At 47.6% G+C, this 17081-nt stretch overlaps 1 protein-coding gene across 2 annotated transcripts in view; it reads left to right on the top strand.

Moving 5' to 3' along the window:
- The window catches only part of ADD2 (adducin 2 (beta)), a 93239-nt gene that overhangs the window by 59443 nt on the left and 16715 nt on the right, over window positions 1-17081 (top strand). For both annotated transcript variants that reach the window (XM_012731539.1, XM_004691497.2), the window contains exons 3-9: window positions 1163-1379; window positions 3402-3540; window positions 6994-7145; window positions 7610-7690; window positions 9348-9497; window positions 10417-10560; window positions 12999-13097. In XM_012731539.1, the coding sequence (XP_012586993.1) occupies window positions 1197-1379; window positions 3402-3540; window positions 6994-7145; window positions 7610-7690; window positions 9348-9497; window positions 10417-10560; window positions 12999-13097 (948 nt within the window). In that variant the 5' untranslated portion in view covers window positions 1163-1196. The remainder of the gene's footprint in view (window positions 1-1162; window positions 1380-3401; window positions 3541-6993; window positions 7146-7609; window positions 7691-9347; window positions 9498-10416; window positions 10561-12998; window positions 13098-17081) is intronic.

Genomic DNA, 17081 nt, shown 5'->3' with positions numbered 1-17081 from the left:
GACATGGATTTTTGTTAATATAGCTCAAGACTGAATGCAGTTTTTGGACTAAAACATGCAGGCATTTAGTGTGCACTGTTGACAGTTAAAACGTATTCTCTCTCTGCTTGAGTCCCTAAAGCTGAATGAGTCTAGCCCCTAACTGACCTGTGAGAGCAAGCGTCTAATCCCACTTGCTCTGTGCCAGGTGCTACTATAAGTCCTTCATAAATATGAATTTATCTAATCCTCACTGTAGCCCACAGAGGCAGGTAAAGAGTTAACGATCCCCTTTTTGGGAAACTCAGGAGCAGCGAGGTTAGCTAAGTTGCCCAGGGTCACACAGCTAAGTGGCATTGCCGAGACTGAACTTACCACTGGCTCCAGAATCCATACTTCCACTAAGCCACGATGCACACAACTTTGGTCGCTTGTGCAAGTGTGAGCAGGGAAGGAAGCACAAGAAAAGATGCTCCTTTACCAAGCCTAAAGAGAATCCCTCGATCTTCCCTATAGATCCCCTGTGGAGCTTCTCTAAGAAGTGAACATAGAGGAGGGGGTCTCCTGTCTATCAGGACCCCAAATTGGCGAGGGAAGAGCTAGTTCACAGCCTTCACAGACCCATTCCTGGAACACGCATCCACCCCAAAGGGCAGCGGCTGGGGCCAGCTGTTCCCTGCCCGGAAGAAAAGGATTTAGAAGAGGAAGGCTGGGTACAGGCTGTGCTAGCCCAAGCCATGCCAGCCCCAGAGGCCAGAGCAAAGTCAAAGCTGTGATGACAAGCCTGGGGTAGTGTCTCGCATGGTTTTAGTAGTTCTGTTCTCTTTTGTGAACTGCCCACCAATTATTTTCAGGAAACTTCTTAGAGTAAAGCACATGGTTTAGTAAACACATCGTTTTCCACAGTCTAGATATGCAGGTCACGCTGTCCACTGGAACCCACGGTGGCCAGCCGAAGGTGCCCATTAGCCTTGGGTTTGGAGCCCTGAGCCGGCCAGTTTCACTTAGTCCGATGTTGCACCAGCGCCCCCTATAGATTGCTGCTAGCGCCGCGCCCTCTAACCCACGTCTCCACTAACTGGCCTCAAACCCTCGCCCCACGCCCCCCGCCGCCCCCAAGAATCCAACAGAATCCAGTCAGGGAGCATCAAGCTGTCTGTCGGCCCACTTCCCTTTTCTGTAGAATTCCAGAAGTGGATTGTGAACCCATCAGGAAAATGAGTAGCGAGACCGTCCCGGAGGCTGCCTCCCCTCCGCCCTCCCAGGGGCAGCAGTACTTCGACCGCTTCTCTGAGGAGGACCCCGAATACATGCGTCTTCGCAACCGAGCCGCGGACCTGCGGCAGGACTTCAACCTGATGGAGCAGAAGAAACGTGTCACCATGATTCTGCAGAGCCCGGTGAGCGGGGTCTGGCCCAGGCGGGCGGGAGAGAAGGAAGGACTCCCCAGTGAGTGGAGGGCACTGTGTTCAGTCATCCAGTGAACCGAAAAGACAAATAACACCTCTTCCACTTGTCAGGATCTGGGGCAGTTTTTTTTTTTTTAAGGTTTATTTATTTATGCATACAGAACTGGGATACAGGCCAGAGGTGTGGTGAGTGAGAGGATTCACCAGAGACAGAGTGGGGAGCACGATAGGCAGATTGACAAAGTACACTGCTGAGGAGAGCAGCGGTCTGGTCAAGAGAGGTCTGCCGCGCCATGTGGGTCAGCTCCCTGGCTGGGCATGGAACTTGTGCTGCAGTGGGTTCTGAGAGCTTCATAGTGCGGAACTTTAACCCGAACTTTAATCCCTTGGGCCACCAGGGGGAGCCCTCTGGGGCAGTTTATCTGTTAACTTATTTAAAACCTGATAAGCAAGATGGGTCTGGCAAGGAGGGCATTTGATTCTCTCCCTGGCCACAAGAATTTGGCACAACCTGGTTTTTTTGGCGGTTTGGCTGGAGGATGTGAAGAGGCAGAAGCAGAAGCCCCACCTCAGTTTCCTGTACTTCAAGCTCTGGCTCCCAGTCTTCCCTTCTCACCAAAAGCTGACAGTGGACAATGGGACAAATTCTTGTAAAGCCGAGGCCAGCGTCAGGCGCCACGTGGGAATTTTGCAGCTTTTTCTGTAAACCATGCACTGTTAGGAGCAAATAGTCTTTGTCCTCCATAGGGCAGGGGTGAAGAGGGTCTGGAAGCCCTAGGAAGTGGAGGGTGGGAGGGGTCAGAGGGCTGTGGGGCAGGAAAGGGGGTCAGGTCATCTTTATCAGCACCATGGCTCTGACTGGAGCTCAGTTAATGCCCGCCTGACAGATGCAGAGCTTGTCCTTGAGGGGGCGGCCATTGAGAAGAACTGAGGTAGACCTGATGGCCCACTGATGTCAGTGAGGGGGTGTGATGTGGGTCTGAGAGGGGGTGCTGGGAGGACAGTGTGGAAGGTGGCAAGGAGGACCTGAAGGCAGTACAGCTTGGAGGTCCTCAGGAAACAGTGAATGACCCCAGGGGTTGGGGCGCCCAGGGATGGAGCTGACGTCACCAGGTGCTCACAGGATGGGCTCAGGGGTTCTTGGGGGTTCCACTTGGTGAAAGCATGTGTGAGTGCTTGGGCCTCACAGAGGAGCACTGCTGGGAGGGACGGGAGGGACTGGTAACTGCGAGCTGTGCTGAGGAGCCTGGAGGAAGATGGCTGGACCTAAAAGCACAGGGACAATGGAAAAGCCCTAGAGAGACGAGGCTGAATGACAGGCATGTCAGGAGAAGGGGCAGAGTCCGCAGGAACCTGTTTCAGGGCCTGGACAGGTACTCAGTTCTCTGGCAGGAGATGGGGTGGGGGGAGGTTGTACTTCTGTCCTTCTCTAGCTTCACCAGCACCTAGGGGCTCCCGTTTCCTCCTGTGTTTCCTGATGCCACCTAGTGGGCAGTTTTGTATATAGTGGCCGGTAGTTTGAACGGCCAGGCTTAGTATACTGTAGGGTATCTTAAGTGGAAATGACCTCAGATGTCACCAAATCCTCTGTTCAAGAGGAAACCGAAGCCCAGAAGAGCCAGAGACATGGCTAATGAGTAAGGTGGACGGCACTTTCTCATTTGATTCTTTCTTTTGTGAAATGTCTCTTAAACTAAAATCCCACTGTGTCTGATGGGGAGAACGGCCTTAGCTAGGATTTAAACACAGGAATCTGAATTCTGCCCACAGGGCAAACGGGACAGGGACCATTCCCAGCATCCCCTTGCTGATCCCCACACAGCAGTTTGGGGAGGCGCTGCGGGCCCAGTGTCCTCTGGGGCTCAGGGAACCCAACTGTGGCATGGTCTAGGTAACACTTAGGCGGGGCTTGGGTGGGCACTTAGAAGAGCTCATCATTGCAGCTGGGGTAGCGGGGTTCTCCCACATGAGATGCATTCTGGGGACCAGCACCTTCTTGGGGGTCTGCTTCAGTCTTTCAGGGAGGAGCTGGAAGGCCTCATCCAGGAGCAGATGAAGAAGGGGAACAACTCCTCCAACATCTGGGCCCTGCGGCAGATCGCGGACTTCATGGCCAGCACCTCCCATGCAGTCTTCCCAACTTCTTCCATGAGTACGTGGGGAGCTGGGGAGCTGCCAGGAATAAGTGGGGTGGGCCGAGGAAGGAGCAGCTTGGTTGCCAGGTTATGAATCAGTGATGCAGTGCATTAGCAGCCCTGGGGGAGCTGAGCAGCAGCCAGAGAGGTCTTTGGCTCTGCTTTGGATGCTGCTGCATTTAAAGAGCCCCCAGGAGATGTATTCCTGATGTTCAGAAATGCGGGAGACGCGGGAGTGGTGGTGCCGATGACTTAAAGGAGAACTTGGTTCTGGTTCTGCTGGGGGGGTTGGTGGCAGGATACTACTATGTGTCACTTCTGAGAGAGGCAGGACATTTCATGCATGATCCCTGCCCTCATAAATGGATTGGCATCGATTTTTTTTTCCAGTTCAGAATATTTTTCTATTATATGAACACTGATGATAGATGTGTGCTCTCTGGTTCTCTATTATATTCTCTCATCATTTTCATGTCTCTGTCCTTATACTCTTCCTTTTGAGAGAAATAGGGCTTGTCACCAGGAAGACAGTGGGATGCCGGGCACTGTGTTTAGTGAACATGCAGGGAACGTGGGGAGGGAAGTTCCAAGTGTCACAAGTTCAAGCCCGAGTAGGTATTCTTTGTTCAGCTCCATTTGCCTTGAATTTTATTTATTTATTTATTCATTTATTCATTTATTTTTTCACAGAAGTAACATTGGTTTATAACATTGCATAGGCTTTGAGCCTTGAAATTCTTGGTTATTATTATTGTTTTTTCAATAGTGAGGCTTTCAATCTTAGCCTTCAGGGGTTTGATGAGTATTCATCATTTTCTGTTGTTTTTTTTTTAGGTACCTTGAATAAATAGTTCAGTTTGATCTGAGTCATAACCTGCCACTCAGCTCTCCTGGCTTTTGTGAGGCTGGTTGGAATGAACATTCTTTATATCACGAGTTGTGGAGATGCTGGTTTTCTTCTCCCACCCATGGGCCTGTGGGTGGGGTAAGCCCACAACCTAGCTCCATGGAGCTGGGATGGAGACTTTCAGACCCAGCACATGAACAACGTGATAAAGTGCGTTTTCAGAGCTGTTCTGGCCGCCGGCCTGCTGCCCGGGGACTTTGTGACTCACTGAGGTTTGAAGACCCTCCCAGAGGCAATACACCTGCATGACCTGCCTGCTGGCCTTATACCTTTGATATGCTCTCTTCTCCCTGCCAGGGATGAAGCTGAGAGGGAATTGGTTAAAGAACTTTAAAATTAAAAAAAAAAAGTTTTATTGATTTGCCATGAGTTTATATAACTCTACCATCTGGGAGTACAGTGTCATCCCTGCCGTGAACATGTGTTTCCTGTGCCCTCCCCCGAAGCTCCAGTGCCCAGCCCTGTCTTCCCCCCTCTCTCCTCTACCTCACTCCCTCCGGTAACGTACAGGCAAAGAATTACTCTTGTTTTGCCAGTTTGTTCTCTTTAGTTATTTATGTCCCATGAAAGAATGAGACCATTTGGTAAATGTCATTCATTTTCTGACTTATTTCACGTAACATTATCAGCTCAAGATCCACCCATTGTCCCAAAGACACTATTTCATCTCTTTTAAATTGCTGAATTTTACTCTATTGAGTATATATTCCACAATTTCTCTGCCAATCATCTGTTGAAGCACATTTGGGTTGGCTCCTTGTCTGGGTGATTGTGAGTAATGCTGCTATGAAACCTAGAAGCACATAAATATTTTCGTATTAAAGTTTTCATATTCTTTGGGTAAATACCTGGCAGTGTGATTTCTGGATCACATGGTTTTTCCATCTTGATTTGTTTGCGGAATCTTCATGCCGTTTTCCAGAGAGGCCACACCAGTTACATTCCCACCAACCGTGGATGCGTGTCTCTTTTTCCACACACGTGACAGCATTTTTGTTTCCAGTCTTTTTGATATAGATCCTTTCTCATGTGGGTGAGGTGAATCTCACTGTAGTTTCGATGGCATTTCCAAGAGGTAATTTCTTGTCTGGTGGAACTCAGAGGAAGGAGGCCTGGTAGACTAGTCGCTTTGAATTAGAAATCCTCAGCTTTGGAATTTTGTTGTTCTTGTTGGTTCAGCTAAAATCTTTCATCTCTTCTGTCTCTTTCAGCTACGTTTACTGACACATTCCCTGGAGATGTGTTACCCCTGATGTGCACAGGCCTTTGGGGTCATTTTCCTGACATGGGGTATTTGAAGCTTGCTCTGCTTGCTTTGTGGCCCAACAACTCCCAGTCCCCCCTCATGCTTCCTTTTTAAGATTTATTTTATTTATTTATGCATATAAGATCTGGAATAGAGGCCATAGGTGCAAGGGTTGAGAGAATTCCATAGAGACAGAGTGGGGAGCAGAACAGGAGGATTGACTGAAATATACTGCTGAGGGGAGCAGTGGGTGAGACAAGAGCGGTCTGCTGTGCCATGTGGGTCACCTCCCTGGCCGGGGGGTCAAACTCAGCTGCAGTGGCTACTGATAGCTTCATAGTGCTGAGACTTAACCCCTTGAGCCACCAGGGGGCTCCCCCCTCACTTTTGAGACTATCTCGTCATTTCAATTAACAGCATACTTGTTACGTATTGCATAGCAGTGAAGTTTATAGAGATGGTAGAAGCTTTTAGAGAGCATTTCAATCTATTTAAGTTTTTAGTGGGATTCTGGGAAAGGCAACATCAGGAGGTTCCCAACCAGAAAGCATTTAAGACAGGGGCTTCTCCTGTGACTGGTTCCTAGACACTGACTCAGATGCCCCCTTCTGCCTCCCTGGGGCGAAGCATGCAGGCAACAATGGTCATCATGGTTGATGGGACAGGCTGGATGTGATCTTCTAGATCCTTTGAGTGCCTTGAGGACAAGATTAAAAACTCTTTAGAACCATTTGCAAATCACTCCCACATCCTCCAGAACTCTCAGAAAGAACCATAAATAATGGGTCCTGCATATCTGGTGTGGGGGCCCTGGAGCCCCCCTGAGGCCTCAAGTTGAAGAATTTACTTTCTACCTGACTTGGTTCTCTATTTGCCTCATTTCCAAATGAGAAAAAAAGTTATATGGTATAGTTAAAACAATATAATAACGGATCTAATTATTAGTAACATTTTCGCTAAAATGAGCTCACGAAATATACCCATATTCCCACTCAAACTTATTCTTGCTTTAATTCTATGTCTGCCTTTAAGATTTATGGTAAACTTGGCATTCTGAGAAACTTTCATTCTGTGGCCTTGCATCTTGCCATGATTTTTGGCCTCAAACAATGCCATCCTGCCTCTTTAAGCAAAGGACTTTATTGGGCAAAACTATTCATTACATGGGTTTTGCCCTGGGTAAGGGTCAAAAGATGTTTTAACTCCCTTCCTATGGATGGTATGTATGTAGTTGTAGTGACAGTAAGTTTTGAAGAGGTGGGCAGGGTGGGCGGGCCTGGGGAGGCCCAGCCTCTGAGAGCTGCCTTGTCCCCACAGCCTTCTCCATGATGACACCCATCAACGACCTCCACACAGCCGACTCCTTGAACCTAGCCAAGGGGGAGCGACTCATGCGGTGCAAGATCAGCAGTGTCTACCGACTCCTGGACCTTTATGGCTGGGCACAGCTGAGTGACACCTATGTCACGGTGAGGAGAGCATACTGGAGTCAGGTGGGGTACTGTATAAAGCCCCCACAAACTCCAGCGAGAGAATTTCTGACTCTTGGCATGGTCATAGATCTTCTGCAGCCTTCAGATAGAATGCACGGAGTCCTTCTGAGGCCTCTAACAACTGTGGTCACCTGAAATAGCTAGCCTGCCCAAAGGGCACTTCTTTGGGTAAGGAAATGGGACCACCTAGATCATATTTCTAAGGGTACCTTTGACATTGGGAAATTCCTCTTTGTAGCTCCATGCCCAGCTCCAAATAAAGGTCAAGTCATGTTCATCTCTCATGGAGGGGGGTGAGGGCTGGAAGGAGAGGATGAGATAAGGGCTCTTAGGAGGAAGATCTAGGTGCAGTAGTTTCAGGTGAAGAAGGGACTCAAGCAAAGTGTACTCGGAAATGACCTCTCTCCCCCCTTGTCACTGAGAATGTGTGTCTTCTCTAGCTGAGAGTCAGCAAGGAGCAGGACCACTTCCTGATTAGTCCAAAGGGAGTTTCTTGCAGTGAAGTCACAGCATCCAGCTTGGTGAGTATAGTCCAGTGTCTCAATGCCTGCTCCTTATAGAAGTGACAGCACCCCTTCTGCTCAATTTGAGATATGTTACCACCAATTAACCATTGCTGTCCTGTCCCCTGTGAAGCTTACAACTTGATGGGGCAGAGAAGACAATGGGTACCAAAATCCACCGAATGCCTAGAGCATGATATGAACAGGAGACCAAGTGTGTGGTACAGGCAGAAAGCACAATAGGAACGAGGAAGAAGGAGAGATGGGCCTGGAGTCCTCAGAGCCTGTGATTATACCACAAAGTCTAGGAATAGGGAGGCCTTCCAAAAAGGGGAATATATTAGAATAACAGCCAAGCCCTGCTCCAAAGCAATGCATGATTTATATTGTTCTGGTACAATTAGAGCCTAGCTTCTGGGACCCCTTTCTCCCTTTCCTCTTAGAAAGAAACTTTCAGAAGTTAATTTCAGTCAGGAAAGATTTCTAAGTGAGAGGAGGAAAGCAGTAGAGAGGTTATCTTAGAAGTTCTTTCTAAGAATTTTGGGCAGAAGAAACCCAAAGGTATGGAATATGGCTGCCGTGCTGTACCTGTGAGAGAACAGGTTTCAGACACTGTTGAATCCAGTTGTTAAGTTAAAAGAACAAACTGATTGTGAAAAATCTAGACACTGAAAACTTTAGGACACTGTTAAAATACAAAGAACAAGACATAAAACAACCCATGAAAAAATAAGATAACCAATGTTCATGGATAAGGAGAATTCATATAGTTAAAATGACTATTCTACCAAAGGCAATATATAGACAATGCAATCCTTATCGAAATACCAATAACATTTTTCAAAGAAGCAGAACAAACATTACTAAAATTTATATGAAACCACAAAAGACACTGAATAGCTAAAGCAATTAAGAAAAGAAAGAATAAAAATGAAGGCATCATGTTACCTGATTTTAAACTATATTTTAAAGCAACAATGATTAATACAGTATGGTATTAGAATAAAATAGACACAGAGTTCAATGGAATAAAATTTAGATCCCATAAATACATTAGCCCGTAAATCCATTCATACATTTACACCTAATTTATGACATGGGAACCACAACCATACAATGGAGGAAGGGAAAAAACCTCTTCAATGAATGTGTAAGGAAAACTGGACAGTCACATGTAAAAACACACCTGGATCACTCTCTAATCCCATGTGCAAAAATGACTTTGAAATGAATTAAAGATTTGGATGTAAAGACTTAAACCTCAAATCTGTGTATAAAATACATAGAAGAAAACAGGTAAAACTTGTCATGACACGTTTTACCTATGTTTTCTTCTATGTATTTTATACACAGATTTGACGTCTATGATAGGCATGTCTATGATAGGCATGTCTTTAGGTACTCAACCCCAAAGACAAAGAAAATAAAAGCAAAAAAGAAACAATTGTGACTACATCAAATTGAAGAGCCTTTGCAGAGTGAAAGAAACCTCAGATTAAACAGATTACCTAAGGTGGAGAAAATATTTGCACATTACACATCTGATAATAAATATCCAATTTTACAACAAAAACACAAGCCAAATGAGCCTGTCTCATGTATTTGGTGTCTAGAGGTAAGTTAAGCTGAGAGAGACCAGATGAAGGTCTAAAGTCTCTCTTGTTCCCTGGCTCAGGTCAAGGTCAATATCCTGGGAGAGGTGGTGGAGAAGGGCAGCAGCTGCTTCCCAGTGGACACCACGGGCTTCTGTCTGCACTCGGCCATCTACGCAGCCCGGCCCGATGTGCGCTGCATCATCCACCTGCACACGCCAGCCACGGCAGCGGTGAGTGCTTGCTCCTCAGCCACACTCAGCTCCTGAGGCTGGCACAGCTTAGCTAGTAACAATCTCATCATTGAAAACAGTTCTGGAAAGATTTCCTAGACTACACTTCAAGGTAAGAAGAGGGAACACCCAATGCGGGAGCCTCATCCTCTCAACTTTCTAACTACATATGTACTGGCTTGGGGACATAAGGTAAAAACATGTCCTGTCTGGCTCTCCATGTCCCCCCACCCTGTATCAGATACAGGGGTCACTTACCAGGTAACAGCTCCTCCTCAGCTGCTACTCAGGCCAGTCCTGCTAGACAGCACTAGCCCTCCCCACTCAGCCCAGGCTCATGCAGAGGAGATGGTAGAAGCAAGGTGTGTACTCTCCTGTCACAACCCATGTGCCTGAGGGCTGGGGACAGGAGCATGGAAAACCGGGGGAGAGTAGAAGGAAGACCCTCAGGACTCGGGTGTTCCGCAGGCCTCAGGAAACTTCTCGATGAGGATCTAAGGAACTTGGAAAGACAGCAGACCACCAGTTCAGGCCTTACAGACCCCCTCTTACAGATCCCCGCAGGGGGACCCTGGGCCCAGCTTCCCCGCAGCCTGTGCCAATTCCACTGGCCTTTTTTGTAAGGACAAGAGTCAGTCACAAGAGCAGCAGTGGCTCTCTGAAGTGGCTCACAGCAGTTCCAGATGCTACTGACATGGCTGCTGTGAGAAATGGGGTGGAAAGACACTAAAGGAAGCAGCAAGGAAGCAAGATCTGAGCCAGGTGGAGGAGAAGAAGGACATTGCCTTTCCTGTGGGCTTGTTCCCCCTCACTTGCTGTGTCCCTGAGCAGAACATCACGGGGCTGCTCTGGGCAAAAGGCGAAGGTGACAGAGAGGTTGGGAGAGCTGGAGGACTAACCACTCTTCATCTCATTGAAGGTGTCGGCTATGAAGTGGGGCCTCCTGCCTGTCTCCCACAATGCCCTGCTGGTGGGGGACATGGCCTATTATGACTTCAATGGTGAGATGGAGCAGGAAGCAGATCGGATCAACCTGCAGAAGTGCCTTGGACCCACCTGCAAGGTCTGGCTTAGCTATTCTGAGGTGTTCTGGGTTGGGACTCTCAGAACAATGATGTGTTCATTGGCTAATGTGCAGAAGTTACAAATAAACAAGCAAAAAGAGAAATAAAAATCTATCATGCTACCCTGAGGTTTAGGTGTGTAGCCCAAATGTATTTTTTTGTGTTTACAAACTGGGATCATAAAATAGATATTTATGTCCCTTAACATATTTGTATGTTACAGTAAATATTTCTACATCACTATTTAAAATCACACCTCATTTTGTGAATGTTTATTGCCACCATTAAATAGTCCCCTTTGGTTAGACAATAGAAGGGTTTTTTTCCCTTTAATTTTCTCTTGATGTAAACAACACTGCAATGAAAATTGTTTCACCAAATCTTGTAGTTTCCTTAGGTCAATACCTAAAGATGCATGTTTAAAAATTGCAACTTCATATTGCCAAATTGTTCCCCCCATAAAAATATGTGAGAATGCTGTTTCTCTGCAGTCTCCCCTAATTTCTGTTTTTTTTTTTTTTTTTTCTGTCTTAATGGAGAAAACACAATGTCAGATGTGCTTGGTTTGAAGACCTGTTTTCTAACAGCACGTAGTTAGGGGTGGCCAGCCCAGTGTGAGAAGGTTTGGAGTCAAGCCTAGGATAATGGGAACTTGCTCCTTGAAAATCCTTGTCCTTGAAAGGCACTCGCAGTCTGAGTCATTTCTCTTCCGAGTCCCATCATCCCATCTCTAACAGAGAAATCCCTGCAGCCTCTCCTGACATTCTCCAGGGCATCAAAGGCAGCAGGGGGAGGACTGAGATGTTCACATTTATGAACTGCTGCAGGAATTAGAGAGATGGGGGCATTTGTTATCTGCAAAATCGTGGGCTTATCACCCAATTCATCATCTCTTTCCATTTCTTTGGCACTTGAGAGGAAAACATTCCAACTGTTTTCAGCAAGAGATGTGATGGTTAGGCCAGTAGGCTTCAGCCTGGGTCTCACAAGGACAGATCCAACACGGAGGTTGTGTCCCAGCCCCCAGGCAGAAGTCACCTGGCTTCAGAGAGTTCTTGAGGTCAAACACCAACTGAGAAGAGTTTCTGGCAGGGAATGCCCACCTGGACCTTGGGGAATCAGGCTCTTGATAGCAGTGACTTCCAGTTTCCCTTTATCTGCCTCCCCTGGCTGAGTCAGATACATGGCCCCAGCAGTGAGAACACTGGTCCTAGTTCTCACTCTGCCTCTTGTTAGCTGGGAGACTTGCAATTCCTTGAGACTTCTAAAACCAGTGAGTTGGGTTAGACGGTCACTGTGGCTGCTTCCACAGAATGGTGGGGTCTCCCACGGCCACCCCGAGTTAATGGGGAGGAAACAAGGCCTGTGAGGATGAGACTCACCTGTTTCTGCAGAGCCCCCTCTCAGAAGAGCCCCAGCCTGCGGGGGACCTTGACCAGCAAGGCCGGAGATTCGGGGCCCCAGGTCCGGCGAACAAAGGAAGCAGTCACATGCATGTAGCAGAACAAAGAAAGAGCTCTTTATTGGGTTTTATCTTAGCTTTATACAGGAGGAGAGGGATGCCAGGAAGGGAGAAGGCCAATAGAAATGCAACATGTTTTGGTGGCAGTTGGTCTCACGAGGGGCGAAAGTGGGCGAGAAAAGAAAGAGGAAAAGGAAAAGGTGGGGGCAGGGAGCTCCTCCCACATGCCTTTTGCAACCCGGATGTTTTTCTCTATCCGGATGTTTTTCTCTATCCGGACTCCATTTCACCTTTTTATGGCTGCTGACAGACGCCAGATGCCGGCCTCGGTCCCCAACACTAGCCAAGTCAGCTGAATCACTAGGGGCACAGGGCTGCTTTTGAAGTCCAGTCCACAAATTGAACATCAAACACAGCTGTTAGATGCCTGAGCTTTCTGAGGCTGAACCCTGGCGTTGCTGAAGAAATCTACCAAGGCTCATTACTCAAAGTTACCTTTTGGGCCCTCCCTGGTGGCAAGTGGGTTAAAGTCCAGCACTATGAAGCTATCATAGCCACTGCAGCGCAAGTTTAATCCTCGGCCAGGGAGGTGACCCACATGGCCAAGCAGACCTCTTCTGACCCGCCCGCTGCTTCCCTCAGCAGTGTATTTCGTCAGTCTGCCTGTTCTGCTCCCCACTCTGTCTCTGGTGAATCCTTTTCTCTCCTGTACCTCTTCTGTATGCATAAGTAAATAAATTTGTAAAAAAAAAAAAAGGAAAAAATTACTTTTTGAGGGAGGCCTCTGCCTTAGAGTGTCTTAGAGTGAATGTTTGTCTTAGAGTGAACGTTTGGGGTAACATTATGGTAGGTATAGAGGAGAATGAAAAAGATGAGGGAGGGACTCTATGGAGGTGGAGCTGCATGAAAAATCTCTCCCTCTTAATGAAGGTGTAGAAGACTTGAGGTTTTAATTGGCTGTTTACTCCCCTACAGATCCTGGTGCTAAGAAACCACGGAGTGGTTGCTCTGGGTGACACTGTCGAGGAGGCGTTTTATAAGGTCTTCCACCTGCAGGCTGCGTGTGAGGTGCAGGTGAGCATGTCCCTTTGGGGAGGGGCCAGGATGGCCTCTGACAGGCCTGCAGCAAAGGCGGAGCCCCCAGCGGGGGTGATTTAGGGCTTCCTTTGAGCCTAGCCTTACTTCTCTGCTATGGCACTCCCTTATCCTTCTAAAATTTTACATGTACAATTAGTTTGGTAGTTTTAAAAAAATGCATCACCTTGTCTAGCAACTCTTGGGTGTCTGAGCCCTGGGCGGAGAGCTGCCTGGGCTCACCTCTTGGACAATGGGGCATATAAAAGCCCTTCCTGCTCTGTGTTACCTGTGTATCTAGCTGTGCCCCACAGATACCACACAGGTAGGTAGCTTCTCTCTCTCTGTTCCTCTTTCCCTTGCTCCCTTCATCCCCTCTTCCTTTCTTTCTCTATCGCGTGTAGAGGCTGTGTGCCTTTGGCTAGGAGGCCCATTCTCCACTCCCGCAACCAACTGCAGGTGTGGAGTCCTTGTGAGCTCAGGACCTTTCAGATAGGGACAGGTGTTGCTGATGGTATTTTTAGGACCCCACAGCGAGAAGTGGGCTTTACAATAAGGGCTTTACAATATTAGCTGAAATAATCCACCCTGCTCCAGGGTGAGTCAGGTCTGTGCAGGGCCCATCCCTCATCCAGCCTGCCCTCTCCTGGCTGGCTGGGGCAAAACAGTACCCAAGAACTGACTTTGTCATGAGAGTTGTGGGGAGCTGCTGGCTTATCCCAGAAGCATCACTAGTGGACTTCCACAGGTGGTACCTTTTTCAGTAGTTTAAAGGACTATGTTGAGAGGACTGTTGTCAAGACATTATGAAGAGTGGCCAGAGTGGGGGAACACGGACAATGAGGAACACGGACAGGGCTTTTCTGTTGTGGAGTTTTTTCCCTACAGCCCCCAACCAGAGATGCTGACCCCTGCGTGATGTTAGAACTGGACAGGGCCCCCCTGAAAAACCCACATTTCCTTCATTTGAACTCTTAGTAATTTTCCATCCTCCTTCTGAAGAAGAGGTGTCCAAGAGAAAATAGCTTATGAAAAATCTATGTCTTTGCAAATGCAGACCGGCCCTAAAAATGAAAGGTGAGAAGAGCACTCCTCGCCTAGGCTCCAGACCCCTAGAAATGGCCACTGTGCAATTTAACCAAAGACAGGCTAGCTGTCTCACAACTGGGGGGCGATGACTGGGCCAAGCTGCCAGACACACACTCAGCCCCTGACGCTTCCCTTTGCCCTGCTATCGCCTTCTTATAGTCAAAATTGGCGTGAGGTGACCCTGTTAAAGTGTACCAGGCAATGGAGGCAGACATTGCCCAGAAAGTCCCAGGGCTATTTTCAGTGGGTGGAGCAGGGAAGCTTCTAGAAGGAGGAATGAAGCTGGAAGGTATGGAAGAAAACCAGGAAGGGTTAGACTGAAGATGTGCCGCATCCAGGTGCCACAGAGGCTGCTGGGGTTGCAGTCAGTCCCCGCCAGGCCATTCCCAGTCAGATGGCCAGCACCGAAGCTCTGTTTCCATCACAGGCCTAATTTTCTCCCTCCATGAACTTGGCAAACAGGCAAATGTGGCTGTGGTCATTTTAGTGGTTCAAGGCTAAGAGCCTATTCTGTTCTCCTGGGGACAGTGTTCTTTTTGCTCCCCATCAGTTTGGGGTTCCAGGAAACTGGGTCATCCCCAGCTGAGAGAGGCAGCTCCCTGCTCTGCTTATAGGCAGATGGAAAGAAGTTGAGACAATTCTCCATCTGCTACCCATCACCATGGAAACTGATGGGGGAAGAGGCAGGTGGGAGGAGGCAGCTCTTGCAAGAATGTGGGCAGGTTTCTCCTCATCTGTGAATGATGGAAACATTGCTTCTCAGTCTTTCATGATAAAATATCTGGACTTATTTTATCATAAATGTTTATATGACATTCTTTATGCAACAGGTGTTATTCTAAGGGCTTTACAATATTAGCTGAAATAATCCACCAGAGGTGGGCACAACTGTTTTTATTTTACAGGTGAGTAAACTTAGGCACAGAGTATAATTACTCACCAAAAGCTAAACAGTGAGTAAGTGGCAAAGCCAGGGTTTGGATTCAGGCAGCCTGGGCCTGAGTGTGCCCTTAAATATTCCCAAGCCCTGTCTCTCTGGGATTGACAGGGGCTGCTGCGAAAGCTGACTGACAGACCAAGACCTCCCCTCAGGGAACCAAGGGGGCTTTCTAATCAGGGCTTCAGGATGCCAGGAGGGGAGTCCTGTCTTGGCCAGGTAGAGGCCCAGCAGGGCTTCCTGAGCCCTGAAAGTATCTTCTTATACCAGCCTCGGTGGAGCTGTGAGGAACTTTAGAACAGGAAAGCACTCAGCAGGAGGCGGGACTTGGACAGTTGAAAGGTAGATCTCAACATATTGTAATATTTAGCGACTCTCAGTAACTCTGCCATCATGGACAACAGTATAGTAGGCTACGTCCCCAAACTTTTAGAGCATTGGATAATGACTCTTACTTTTGATGGAAAGATGGAATAAATGAACTTCAAGGTCTTTGCCCAGGCACGGAGTCAACATTTTAAGATAAAAATGGAGCCTTCCAGTTGAGACATCTTAGATGAAGCGGGAGCGGAAAATGAATATGCTGCTCCCTTTCCCTTCCAGTGTGAAGGGGGTCACCTTGGGAAGGTAGCCTGACTAACCTCCAGAAGTCTCATTAGGGCCCTTTGGCATTCTGGTAAATTTAGCACATTCTGGGGTCTGTCCCAGGTCTTCATGAGATCTGTGCTTTTCAGCAAATTGATTTGGGTCCTTTTGTTTGTTTGTTTTAAAAAATAGCTATCACAAAAACAGTAATACTGAAAGTTTATATAGTCAGAACAGTTTCTGAAAACCAGCAGGCTTATGTGGGAGATTAAATACTAGCCAGGACACTGGGCTCATGGCTTACTGTATATGGAAACCTCCATCTCTTTCCGTCATTGAACATACCAGGCAGCCAAATCGTAACCAAGTATATCTGAATGGCAGATATTGGGAGTCAACTGAATGTACTGTTAAGTGGACATGAGATTAGGAGATTGAGGGCCCTCCCTGGTGGCACAACAGGTTAGGACACAGCACTGCAAGCTAGCTGCAGCCACTTCATTGCGAGTTTGATCCCCATACTGGGAGGTGACCCACATGCCTGGCAGACCTCTCCTGTCTCACCCACTGCTCCCCTCAGCAGTGCACTTCATTGATCTGCCTGTTCTGCTCCCCACTCTGTCTCTGGTGATGCCTTTCACCACCCCTGCTCCTCTGGCTTGTACTCCAGGTCTGTATGAATAAGTAAATAAATCTTTAAAAAAATAAAAAAACAATAGGGGATTGGTTAAGTCAATGAATGTCTTTTAAGATCATTCTAAAATCACCTGTTGTATGTGCACAACTCTCACCCTATACACAAAGCTCACTGCTGCGACCACAGATAACACTGCCTCCCCGTGGGGCCCGGCAAGGCAAGGCCGCTGGCAGAGGCTGTCAACCCCGGCCATGCGCTAGCAGCCTTTCCCCTGTCTCCTCTGGCTGGCTTTCCGTGATTGAGTAATCCCATCGTTGGAGGGGGAACACTTCCTTTAGACCGGTTCAGTCCACTCATTATTGGCCTAGAAGCCAGCTTTCTTTCAGTTGACTTTTTTTCCAAGGATATTTAAAAAACAGAGAAAAATACAGAGAATAATGCACACACACTGGCAACCACTCAGATAGAAACCTTAACAGCCTGTTGCTTCATATCTTTTCCTTTCGAAGAAGTAAAATATTACAGACAGAATAGAGACCCCCATCCTTACCCTCCCCCCTCTCCCCAGAAATAGTCACATTTAAAGTTGATCTGTACCCTAGGTAGTGTTTCAGTCCTCTCTACCTTTTTGTTCTTAATAATTTGCTATTTCCATCTTCCCTATAGTTTCTAAGAACTAACATTAAGAAACTACTAATACCTCTTTTCCAGGGGATGGGTACATGCCAACATGGAA

The sequence above is a fragment of the Condylura cristata genome, unplaced genomic scaffold (assembly GCF_000260355.1).
Source record: "Condylura cristata isolate star-nosed mole 26May11 unplaced genomic scaffold, ConCri1.0 scaffold00031, whole genome shotgun sequence".
Classification (NCBI taxonomy): domain Eukaryota; kingdom Metazoa; phylum Chordata; class Mammalia; order Eulipotyphla; family Talpidae; genus Condylura; species Condylura cristata.
This window is presented reverse-complemented; position numbering and strand designations above follow the sequence as displayed.